Source organism: Gracilinanus agilis, chromosome 4 (assembly GCF_016433145.1).
Source record: "Gracilinanus agilis isolate LMUSP501 chromosome 4, AgileGrace, whole genome shotgun sequence".
NCBI classification, from domain to species: Eukaryota; Metazoa; Chordata; class Mammalia; order Didelphimorphia; family Didelphidae; genus Gracilinanus; species Gracilinanus agilis.
Genome location: NC_058133.1, coordinates 255,641,965 through 255,654,665, shown reverse-complemented (window position 1 = coordinate 255,654,665; position 12,701 = coordinate 255,641,965). Strand labels below are relative to the sequence as shown.

The 12,701-nt window shown below is 41.4% G+C and overlaps 1 protein-coding gene across 1 annotated transcript; it reads left to right on the top strand.

Annotated features, from left to right (window-relative positions):
- Positions 1–807: 807 nt before the first annotated feature.
- Positions 808–12,042, top strand: TRIM10 (tripartite motif containing 10). Its single transcript, XM_044672389.1, has 7 exons — positions 808–1,477; positions 3,924–4,019; positions 4,562–4,792; positions 7,113–7,135; positions 8,034–8,149; positions 9,566–9,598; positions 10,501–12,042. Exons 1-7 carry the CDS (start codon positions 1,052–1,054, stop codon positions 11,016–11,018), a joined length of 1,443 nt encoding a protein of 480 aa, XP_044528324.1. The 5' UTR covers positions 808–1,051; the 3' UTR covers positions 11,019–12,042.
- Positions 12,043–12,701: the final 659 nt, after the last annotated feature.

The window sequence follows — 12,701 nt, the reverse complement described above, 5'->3', positions numbered from 1 at the left end:
CATTCAATCCTCACAATAATGTTGTAATGTAGGTAATTACAGTGATTTTACATATGAGGAAATTGAAGCTCATCAAGGTTAAACAAATGGTCCACACTCACTGAGCTGTCTCCCAACTCCAAGACCAAGGTTCTTGTCACCATCTCCCTGTCTCTCCTCTCCTCAAGAAAAGTCCTCAAATCAGATCACTTTTCTTTCCTATTTTCCAAGCACCATTTGTGCTACCTGGCCCTATTGCCTAGCTCATTTCCTATCCTAATTTGCTCAGGCGAGCTAGAATGAATATAATTCCTTGAAAACACCAGGGACCAAGTCCCTTATCAGAACTCCTACATACCCCTGCAGAACAGCTGCCAGTAGCCTGAGACAGCTGATATGAGCAATCTTCCTGGAGACATCTGGCCCTCTTGATGGGGACTGGGGTTGGGAGAGGTCAGGTTTGTCACTACCCCTATATGACCCAGTGCTCTCTCCTTTCCTATACTCCAGTATGCTGAAGAGGAGACGCTATTTTTGTAGTAGACGGTCAGTCTCGTTACCATTGCTGAGTTGAGCTTGGGCTTAGTTTCTCTAGTCATGCTTGTCCAGACTGACAGAGGTGATGGGGAGTAGCACATCATGGAGCCCAAAGCTGAGAGCTGTTAAGGTCATCTCTGGAGTCTCTGCAAGCCTCTCCTCTACCATTGCCCTTTCTCAGTTGACTGGTATGGTGCATTGGCTCTGGTTGGAGAAAGTGACAAAGAAACCTGGAGTCCTGAAGCTCCACATGGTCAGCCACATTTGTGTCTGATTGTGTGTGGGGCAATTAAGGCTATTATGTGACTGTGTTGACATTGTATGTGACTGTGTATAAATGTGATGGTGCAGTGTTCATATATCAATGTGTACTCGAGTATGTGTTTGTCTGAATGTGTTTTTGACCCTGTGCATATCTGAGCGCACATACGTTTGTCCCCTCCTCACTTCCCCTTGTTCCTATCCCAGCCGGACAAACAGAAAAAGGTGAGACGAAGGATAAGCCCCAAGGACACCAAGGGTTTGGGGGACCACTATGGCCTCAGCTGCTTCTCTGACCAGCCTGGAAGATGAGGTCAGTTGCCCCATCTGCCAAGCCATCCTGAGAGAGCCTGTTACCATTGACTGTGGCCACAACTTCTGTCGAGGATGCCTTACTCGCTACTGTGAAATCCCTGGTCCTGATCCTGGTGAGCAACCCATATGTCCACTCTGCAAGGATCCCTTCCATCCTGGGGGACTCCGGCCTAATTGGCAACTGGCTAGTGTTGTGGAAAACATAGAGAAGCTAAAGTCAGCACCCCCTTCAGGCCTGGGAGAGGACCTCTGTGAAGTACATGAGGAAAAAATTTACTTTTTCTGTGAGGATGATGAAAAGCAGTTGTGTGTGAAGTGCCGAGAGGCCCTGGAGCACAGGACTCACACTGTTCGCTTTCTGGAGGATGCAGCAGATCCTTATAGGGTAAGAAAGGGGGGCAAAGTAGGGGAGGGTTATCCCAATGCTTGGAGCTCCCTAATAACTCTGGTACATACCTATTAGTATTTAGTTGTGGATATTGGCAAGAAATGGCCTTTAGGGACAATTAGGTGACTCAGTGGATAGAGAGCCAGGCCTGGAGATGGGAGGTCCTGGGTTCCAATTTGACCTCAGATACTTCTTAGCTGTGTGGCCCTGGCAAGTCACTTAACCCCAATTGCCTAGTTCTTACCTTTCTTCTGCCTTGTAACTGATACTTAGTATTGATTCTAAGTCAAAAGGTAATGAGAGAGAGAGAGAGAGAGAGACAGAGAGAGAGAGAGAGAGAGAGAGAGAGAGAAGAGCCTTTAAAGCTAAAATCCTAAACACCATAATTATTTTGGAGAGGGGTACATTGATGGAAGGGATCCTCAGTACTATTGCAACTTGTTTTGCAGTATTCCTAGAGAATCTTCAGGGTCACAGGGTCACTTGAGAAGTAAATTCACTTGATCAGAATCACATATTTATAATGTATCTGAGGCAGGGCTTGAATCCAGGTCTTCCTGACTCTGAGTAGAGTTCACTCTATCTACTACCCCACACTATTTCTCTACACTATAATATCTAATACAAATACCATATCATGCTTATCTGACCATGGATTTCCCTGCTCAAGAATCTTTAGTAGCTCCCCATTGCCTTAGGATAAAATAGAAATTATTTAGCCTGGTATTCCAAGTCATCTACATTCTGGCCCTAGTCAACTTTCCATGTTTACATTATCTCCATTTTGAGCCCTCACTTCTAGCCAGACCAATGTACTTGTTTCATCTCTCATCTCTGTGCCTTTGCATAGACTGTACCTCATGCCTGAAATTCCCTTTTTCCTCATTTCTACCTCTTAGAATCTTTAGTTTTATTAAAGATTAATCTCATGTGCTGCTTTCTAGGGGAAACTTTTTCTGGTCACCATAGTTGTTAGTGGTCTCTTACTCCTCAAATTATTTATGTATTCTTTTTTGTATTCTAAATTTATGTATTCTAAAAAATATGTGCTCTTTTAAGGCAGGGCCTGTTTTTCCTTTTGTCTTTGTTTTTGTATCCCCAGTGTATCCTGCAGTGCTTTATACCCGGTAGGAATTCCATAAATTCTTGTTATGTTGCATTGGATTGAACCAGAAACACTGCTTTTAAAGGAAGAAGAGAAATGAGAAATGTGTTGACCATACTCTATAAAGGGTGAAGCCAGAGGAGAGAGGGCTAAGATTCAGTATGATGGATTGAGGCTGGCCTTTAAATTCCCAGTAAGGTAGAGTGCAAGGAACAGATAAAGGCTCAAGTATGGGGTCCAAAATGAAGGAGAGGGTTATCTGATGAGGGAAGATCATGACAAGAGGCTCTGAAGAAACAGAGTTGGGGTCTGAGGGAATCAAATATGAGAAAGGGAGCCAAGGGTCTGAATGTTCTCCACAAAACCTCTGGAAATTTCATATTTTGAATTCATTAGAAAGTAAATCTTGACCTTTAAGGCCAGGAACTGTTAAGTTTTTTTTTGTCTTTGTTTACAGAGATACTTGATGTTTGTTGAGGTGAATGGAAATAGACAACTGAGAATGTCTATGGAATCTCCTTTGTGTGTGAATAAATAAATAAATGATCAATCAGCATTTATTAAGCATGTACTATGTATATGTATATGTATATGTATATGTACTGAGAATACAAAGACAAAAATTTAAAAAGTCCCTGTCCTCAAGGAACTTGTAGTCTAGCAAAGATAATATGTATGTGTGTCTATGTATATATTTGTTGTTGTTGAGTCATTTCAGTCATGCCTGACTCTTCATGACCCAATTTGGGTTTTTCTTGGCAATGACATTGAAGTGGTATGCAATTCCTTTTCCAGCTTATTTTACAGATGAAGAAACTGAGGCAAACATGGGTAAGTGACTTGCCCAGGGTCACACAGCTAGTAAATGTCTGAGGCCAGATTTGAACTCAGAAATATGAGTCTTCTTGATTCTAAGCCTAAGAGAGAATTGTCAGATAGGACATAGAGCTAGCTTAGCATTTGCAAGGTTTGCAAGGCATTTTGTATATATTGTCTCATTTGGTCTTCCTAACCACTTTGGGAGGTAGATGCTATTATTGTCTAACATTTTATAGATAAGGAAATTGAGTCACAGAGAGAGATGAAGTGATTTGTTCCCAGGGTCACATAGGCAGTAAGTGTCAGAGGCAGGATTTGAACTCAGGTTCTCCTGACTCCAAGAACCATATCGTAGTCACTAAACTATACTTGCTGCCTCTAGGAAGAGAATCAAGAGAGAGCAGAGTCTCATTGGTAGGGCCTGCCTTGAAGCAAGTGTTTGAAAAAGATAAATTTCTCTAACCCTCAGAGGATTCCTCTGATTTTCCATCCTAAGGATGACTTCTCTCTTCTTCTCAGGAACAAATCCATAGGTGTCTGGAGTCTCTGAAGAATGAGAGAGAAGATATTCAAGGAATCCAGTCCAGGGAAGATCAGAGGATCCAGGTCTTATTGGTAAGCCATTCCTTTGCTAACCATCTTCTTCCCGTAGGTGATCTCCTTTTGGAGAGTCCTCAATCTGGGCAGGGTCCAGTAGGGCATTGCCTTCTCTAGCCCTCCAGACTATACTGCAGTTGGTGAGAGAGAAAGCAGATGGGTTCTCTATGCCTTTTATAATTTTCAAACCCTTACTTGCTGTCTTAGAATCAATACTGAGTATGGGTTTCAAGGCAGAATAGCTGTAAGGACTAGATAATTGGAGTTAAGTGACTTTCTCAGGGTCACCCAGGAAGTATCTGAAGTCAGATTTGAACCCAGGCCTCCAGGACTGGCTCTCTATCCACTGAGCCATCTAGCTGCTCCTTTTCAGGACTTTTGATGTGTTGCATGCAGGGAAATATCAGTGTCACTAAACTGAGGGAGATGGAATGGTAGAGATGGAAGAAATGGGAGTGAAGAAGGAGAATGGGGAAGAGGAAGAGGAGGGGGAAGAAGAGGAAGAGGTGGTGGCAGCCATTTCTCAGGCATCTCTCTGTCCCTTCTTCCTGCTCCCCTAGACTCAGGTGGCCACCAAGAAAGAGAAGGTCATCTTAGAATTTGAGCACATGTGCCGGTTCCTGGAGAGGCAGCAGTACTCGCTTTTGACCCAGTTGGAAGAGCTGGATGAAGATATTTTGAAGCAGAAGGATGAGTTTGAGTCCCTTGTCCAGAGTGAGATCTGCCGTTTTGACGCCTTGATTTCAGAATTGGAGGAAAAACTGGAGTGCCCAGCAAGAGAGCTACTGAAGGTAAGCAATGTGGAGAGACCCACTTTTTTCCCATCTAAGTCATTTGAATAGGTATTGTGGCACACTGCAAAAAGACACTGTCTGGCATTTTGAGACTACAACACTTACTATAGGACCAGGGGCAAATCATTTAATCTCGGGCTTCGGTTTCTTCAGCTGTAAGATGGGCATAATATTATTTGTTGAGGTAGATGAGAATGGATGACCGAGGGAGCCTATGGAATCCCCTTTCCTGGGAATCTTTAAATAATCAATGAACCTATTAAAATTTATAAATATATAATACATATATACATAAATATATAATACATAAATATATACATAAACACATAATACATAAATATATGAACCAATTTATAAATACCTACCTCACGGAGAATCAATCAACTAATAATTGTTTATTAAGTGCCTGTGAAGTGCCAAGCACTGTGCTAAATGCAACAACCAAGGGTTATCATGAAAAAATGCTATGTAAGTCTCTATAAAAATGTGATTACCTCTTCTTCCCTGTTCCTCCTCTGCTTTCTTTATCACTTCTCTCTTTTGTAAGGCAGAGTTAGGACCAATGAATAGAAGTTTAAGAAGGCAGATTTCCACTCAGTATGAGGAGGAACAATTTGTCTGTATGTTACACCTCAGTATGAGGTGAGGTGTAACAATTTGTCATTTAGTTGTTTAAATCGTGTTTAAGTCTGACTCTTTGTGCCCCCATTTGGAGTTTTCTTTTCTTTCTTTTTTTGGGCGGGGTCATTTCCTTTTCTAACTGGTTTGCCATTTCCTTCTCTAACTCATTTTACAGATGAGAAAATGGAGGCAAACAGGTTTAAGTGACTTGCCCAGGGTCACATAGCTACTGAGTGTCTGAGGCTGGATTTGAATTCGAGTAGTTCTTCTTGACTTCAGGGCCAGTGCTCTATCCACTGAGTCCCTGGTAACAATTAGAGGAGAATAACAACAAAATGGACTACCTTGTGAAGTAGTCACTTTACAGATATTCGGGATTTCAAAGTTCAAAAGGACTTAAGTAACCTCCTTCTGCAGTGAAGATGTTTTGGACTTGTAGTCAGGCTTCAGGGGAGAATGGGCACTACTGTGAAGATGCTTCCCTAAGGGCTAGGAAGACATGGCAAAAATAATAGATGGAAGTTATGGGGGAAGGAAATAAATGGGTGAGAGTTAGTTATGTGCAGGAATCAACTGTTAAATTTTCAGCAGGATCATCTTATACCTCAAAAATTATAGAAAAGCTACATCAGGGCTTAATTTTGAGGAGTTAGGTGGCACAGTAGATAGAGTGCCAGGTCTAGAGTCAGGAGGACCTGAGTCCAAATTCAATCTCAGACACTTACTAGCTGTGTGATCCCTGGTTAAGTCACTTCATCCTGTTTGCCTCAGTTTCCTCCTCTGTAAAATAAGCTTGAGAAGGAAATGGCAAACCATTCAGTATCAGAACCCCAGATGGAGTTATGAGAAGTCAGATTCCAATAATTGACAAAACAACAGCAGCAAAGACAAACAGAAGGGCTTAATTTCTTGTTTAGTTCCTTGTGTAGACTTTAAAAAGTGACAGAGTAAATGTTTATAATGCAGAGTAAATTCAAAAGCATGTTATGCAGACATTTTCCCCCCTTCTAGAGAACTGGTAGTTAAATATTTACTAGCAGACTCCTGGAGAGAAGTCAGGGATAGGACTCCTCCCCTCCTCACCCATACCCTATAATACCTTTCTCCCCATCCCCATCCTGAGAAGTGAACCAAAGGAAGACCAGAAAGAATCACAAACAGGACAGCTTTGAAAGTTACAAATGAATTTTTTATATTAAAAAGAAAAGCAAACTCAACAAAATTGAGATTCACAGTTATATATATATATATATATTTTTTTCCTTGCGTTCCTTATTACATATAAAAATATTAATTTTATTTAAGTTCAACATAAAAAGAAAAGAAAATAGGGGGAAAAGTCATTAGAGGGGGACAGATTTCTAGTCAACGTAAGGAAAAACATCTTCCTAATAATTAATTGTCTCAAAGTTGAATGGACTGCCTCAACCTGTAGTGAATTCCCTGCCTCTTGGGAATGGCCAATCGGGGAAGTTGGATAACTGCTAAGCATTAGCCAGAAACGTTGTAGGTGAGATTCATGGATTGGGTAAGCCCTGAATTAGATATGACTTCTGGAGTCCCAGCCAATGGTGGGATCCTAGGATACTGTGCCCCAGGGCAGATGCCTGTGGCTGTGGTGCTCAAGTTTCTAGTGACCTGCAGGAAAGATGGGAATCATGGGAACTGAATGCCTGGTATTTCTCTTTTTTTTTAGGACATCAGGAGCACCCTGATCAGGCAAGTGATTGTTTCTTGCTCTTCCCTTCTCTTTCTCACAAATGCATATACATATGTATCATACACATACTTACTCAGTTATGTACATTGATGTATCATTTGTATCTTACAAATGTATACAAACACACTTTTAATTTAATACTGTATCATCATCATCTGATTCAGACCTATGATTACACTGGCATGGGGAATTCCCAGAGAGGAAACTATCTATCAATGCAACTATTCTGTAACAGAGCTTGGAGTATTGCATGGAGTCACTGGGCAGTGAAGTGGACTTGCCCAACAGTCAGTACCTCTAACAAAAAAACATGGAAGGAGGCAGCTAGGTGGCTCAGTGGTTTGAGAGCCAGACCTAGAGCCCAGGAGGTCCTGGGTTCAAACTTAGCCTCAGACACTTCCTAACAGTGTGACCCTGGGCAAGTCACTTCACCCTCATAGCCTAGCCCTTACAGCTCTTCTGCCGTGGTATTGATTCTAAGACAGAAGGTAAGGGTTTAAAAAAACAAACACAGAATCTCTCTATCCATGGAGCCACTTGGCTTGCCCCTCAGTGCAACTTTCAAAGACTATAAAATTGCAAAGATAGTGTTGCTCTGCTTTAGAGGAAGGACTTTATTCACTTGGGAGTGAAATCATCCACCAGTGAAATCACAAGTGTAATCCCTATACTTATTGCCCATAGATATGTAAATCTAGCCTCAATTTAAAAAAAAAAAAGCCTCAGAGAAAAAATTAGATTGGCCTCCATCATTTGAAAAAAGTGTCCCTGGGCTGAGGGAGCTGGGATTCCAGCGCTAAAAGGGACTAATGACCAGCTCAAAGTGCTCAAAGATCCCCCAAGCAGGATGATGTCTAGGATCCCATCGTATTTTTCTTTTTGTCTGAGTATTTTTAGGTGTGAAGCCCGGAAGTGCCGGAAACCGGAGGCTGTCTCTCCTGACCTGGGTGAGAGGATCCGGGACTTTCCTCAACAGGCCCTTCAGCTGCAGAAGGAAATGAAGACGTTTCTAGGTAAGAAGAACCAGTATCTCCAGGTCCCAGGGCAGCGAAAGGCAGCTTTTGCATAGAAACCCCAGACATTGAAGTCCTAAGTGATGTAAAGTTCTTTCTTCATGGACAAACCCTGCATTTGCTTCCTAGCTCCACTGCTGATTTGCTGCGTTACTTCTGGCAAATTGCTTTACCAGTTTGTATCTGAGTTTGCATATCTACAGATTTGTCAAGATAAGGAGGATAATCTCTGTCCCCTTTTACAGGGATGGTGTGTTGATAATTATAAAAATACTATTAAATAATGCCACATCATGGTTAATAAAATTATGATAATTTTAATAATATAAACAATAATGAACATTTTTGAAAAAAAGCTATTTAAAGTGCTAGAAAAATGGATCCAGATGATTATCAATAGAAAAATAACAAAGCAAGTTATTAATAAAATTAATCAACAATAGGAAAAATCAATAGCATTTATAATAAATGCTGATAATTCATAATTGAGAATCAAGAATGCTAGATTTGGAAGAGACTTTAAACACCATCTAGCCCAACTGCCTCATTTTACAGATGGGGTAATTCAAGGCCAGAGAAGGGAAATGGTTTTTCCAAGGTTGCACAGCCAATAAGTAACAGAGCCAAGACTTGAATGTAAGTTTCTTGACTTCTAGTTCAGGGCTGTCTTTATTATACCTTACTGCCTTCTTTAATGTTAACCTATTTCTTCTTTATTTTCCTCCTGTTTTCTCCATATCCTGACATTAACCCAGGGACAATGTGAGCTTCAAATGAAATTGTAAATGTAACACACTTTGCAAACCTTAAAATACTATGTAAATATCAATTATTATTATTTTTAATACCTTTACCTTCTATCTTGGAATCAATACTGTGTATTAGTTCCAAGATTGAAGATTAGTAAGGGCTAGGCAAGGGAGGGGGGGGTGTTAATGAAGCGTCTTGTTCAGAGTCACCCAGCGAGGAAGTGTTTGAGGCCAGAATTGAACCCAGGACCTTCCATTTCTTGGTCTGGCTCTCAATCCACTGAGCCACCTAGCTGCCCCCAAATGCCAATGAGAGAGAGAGAGAGAGAGAGAGTGTGTGTGTGTGTGTGTGCTGGTCAATATTTAATAACCAGGCTGAAATGTATGCATATATACTTATAAATTTAATCTGCCTTATTAACATTTTCTCCTGATCTGTAGCAGTTACACATTTCTGAGATATATATGCTCACATGAAAAATTTGACAATTATTGCTCACAAACAAATTAGAATTTGCACACCCCTCAGTGGATCCCTCTGAGCCTTTCTCCCACTTTCTGCTCTTAGCTACATTATCTGTCAAATGAAGGACTGAACTAGACTCTCTCTAAATTCTCTCTTAGATCTGACTTAAATCCCATCTGCTCTTTTGTTCCTTTCCCACAGAAAAACTGCTCTTTGAATTGGACTATGAACCAGGTGAGTGTCTTGGGGGTCAAGAAAAATGTGGATGTGTGTGTGCTAAGAGTATCAGGGCTTCCCAAAACAAGGAGAGAGAATTATCCAGGAGCTCTGTAAAGGATATTTCTGAAGGTCTTACCAAAGGAAGAAAAGCTAGTACTTCATGGGTAGGGTACATATATGAAAGAGTAGATAGAATTGGTTTGGAGTCAGGAAGGCCTGAGTTCAAATTTGGCCTCAGACACTTACTAGCTATGTGACAAGTCAAGTCACTTAATTTCTGTTTGTTCCAGTTTCCTTATCTATAAAATGGCTTAATAATAGTGCCTACCTCCCAGGAGTGTTGAGATGATCAAATGAAATAATAATTGTAAAGCATGTAGCATAGTGCCTGGCACATAGTAAGTGCTATGTGAATGTTAGTTCTTATTATTAGGTTTGCTCCTTTGCTAAATCCCCAAGAATTGTTTGTTAAATTGAATGATAAATCCAAGTGGAATGAGTACATCTTAGGAAAGGCTTCCTAGAAGAGAGCTTTAAACCAGATTTGGAATATTTTAGAATATATATTTATATATACTTGTCTTTTGGAAAATAAAGAGGGTTGGACTAGATGGTCTCTAAAAGCTCTTCCATCTTAAGTCCCATGATACCTACTGTCCTAGGTATCACAGAGCAAGTTAGTGGTAAAGTTCACACTACGCTTGAGGTCCATTGACTTTCAGCTTAAGCCTGCTTTCTAAGAAGGGCAGACCACTCAGATAAAGGGAGGTGCCATCTTGGTCCATAGTGGATTGAAAAGGAAAGGGACCAGGATGCCCAGATGCAGCAAAAAATTGAGGCCAAATGCAATTTTAAAACTTTTCCCCATGCAATTATGACCCTGATGTTAATCACATGCACTCCTTTCTTTCTCTCAGCTCATATCTCCTTAGACCCCCAGACATCCCATCCCAAACTCCTCCTATCAGAAGATTATCAGCGGGCCCAATTCTCCTACAAATGGCAGACCTCACCAGACAGTCCACAACGCTTTGACCGGGCCATCTGTGTCCTAGCCCAGGCTGGCTTTGTGGGAGGAAGGCACACATGGGTGGTAGCTGTTGACCTGGTCCATGGGGGCAGCTGCACAATGGGTGTAGTAAACCACGATGTCCGTCGGAAAGGGGAGCTCCGGCTCAGGCCAGAGGAGGGGATATGGGCAGTGCGCCTGGCTTGGGGATTTGTTTCAGCCTTGGGCTCCTACCCTACCAGGTTGTCCCTGGAAGAGAATCCCAGGCAAATCCGTGTCTCCCTTGATTATGAGGTGGGCTGGGTGACATTTAGCAATGCTGTCACTCAGGAGCCCATCCATACCTTTACTGCCTCTTTTACTGGAAAGATTTTTCCCTTCTTTGGGCTCTGGGGCAGAGGATCCAGTTTCTCCTTGAGCTCTTGAGAAGGAAGAGACTATCTTCTGGGTGAGGTAGGGGTGAGAGGTGTTAAGAGTGTGCCGCTAGTCCTAGTCACTTGTGAAACTGGGAGAGATTGTATCCAAGGTCACACATTAGTGAGAAAAAGCAAAAGAGGAATTCAAACCCTCAATTCTCTACCTTCCAAATCTCCTATTGACTCCCAGAGACTTTCCACTGTCTGTTTGCATCCCAGAGAGGCTCAGGTCATGGCTGTCCTAGAGAATTTCAAATGATCCCACAGATCTACATGGGGAAAGGGGTATCAGGAGTTTACTGGTGCCATCCTATGTATCCAGTAACCTCAGACCCCACTGTCTGCCATTCTGGGTGGAGGTTCAGCCTTTGGAGAAGGTAGAGAAAAGAACCTTGCTCAAGACTGATGGGCTGAGAGTCAGGAAACCAAAAGCTCTTATCCATCTCATCTACCCTTTTGCCATAGTGGCAGAATCACACAAACCCTGAGAGCATTTATCTTCTCTTTTGCTCTAAAATTGAAACCCACACCTAAGCCTAATTCAGGGAAATAGTGAAAAGAGGGGAATGCACAAGTGGTAGGATAAAGGTAGAGAAGCCATTTGTGGGATCCTGAATGCAACCAGAGGGTTTGTGCTTCATGACCTATTGTCTCCAGCCCAATGAATGGCAAACCAATCCAATGTTGTCTTCTAGAACTGGATAGTAATAATTATTCAAGGGGAAGGGAGGAAGGGAGATAGAAAAATTCAGACTAGAAGAAGACTAGCAGTGGGAAAGGGATTGAGTTGAAGGAGTGAGACCTTTGAGAGAAGGACTTCCCTGTGGGATTCTGGAAAGGAGGTTATAACCACATGTGTGATGTGTGCAGAGTAATAGTGACTCCCAGAAATCTGCTTTATTGTTGCTGAGACTTGGTATATGGGCTAACAATTTATTGCATGGGTTTATAGGAAATAGAATGACACATTAGCTTTGTTTGACCTGTTGTCGAATCTTAAATCTTGCAAACAATAAAACATATCTTGATTGCAAGAAGGTTTTGAATTTTGTAGCATCTATAACTTCCTTAGAAGAGATGTGGGGCTCAAGATAAGGGGATTCAGGGAGTTAGTGACATCTTTTCTTTTCTTTTTTTTTTTTAAACCCTTACCTTCTGTTTTAGAACTGGTACACCTCTAAGGCAGGAGAGCAATAAGGGCTAGGCAATTGGGTTTAAATGACTTGCTGAAGTTCACAAAACTAGGAAGTTGTCAACTAGTCTAAGGTCAAATTTGAAACTAGGTTCTAGGCCTGGCACTCTATCTACTGTGCTACCTAGCTCTACCAACATCTTCTCTTCAAGTATATACATCTACAATGATATCTCTGGGCATTTACCTTGAGATGGTATGATGAGATAACCTACTAATGACAGAAACTCCTTTCATTGCTAGAAAGATGAATTCCGATTAATCTTGCCCCTCTGGATTCCACAGGCAGCCAGCACTTTATTACCTTTTTTTCTGCTTACAATTAGTTCCTAGTTATCCAAGGTTTTGGTTTATTTATAGCAAATTTTAATGATATTCTTATTTATTTGTTTAACTGTCTTCTTTATTAAAGAGTTTGATCATTCCACAAACTGATGTGATTTGTCTTTATACAAGGCACCATACTAATCCTTGAAGGAGATGCCAAATTTAGTTAGGGTC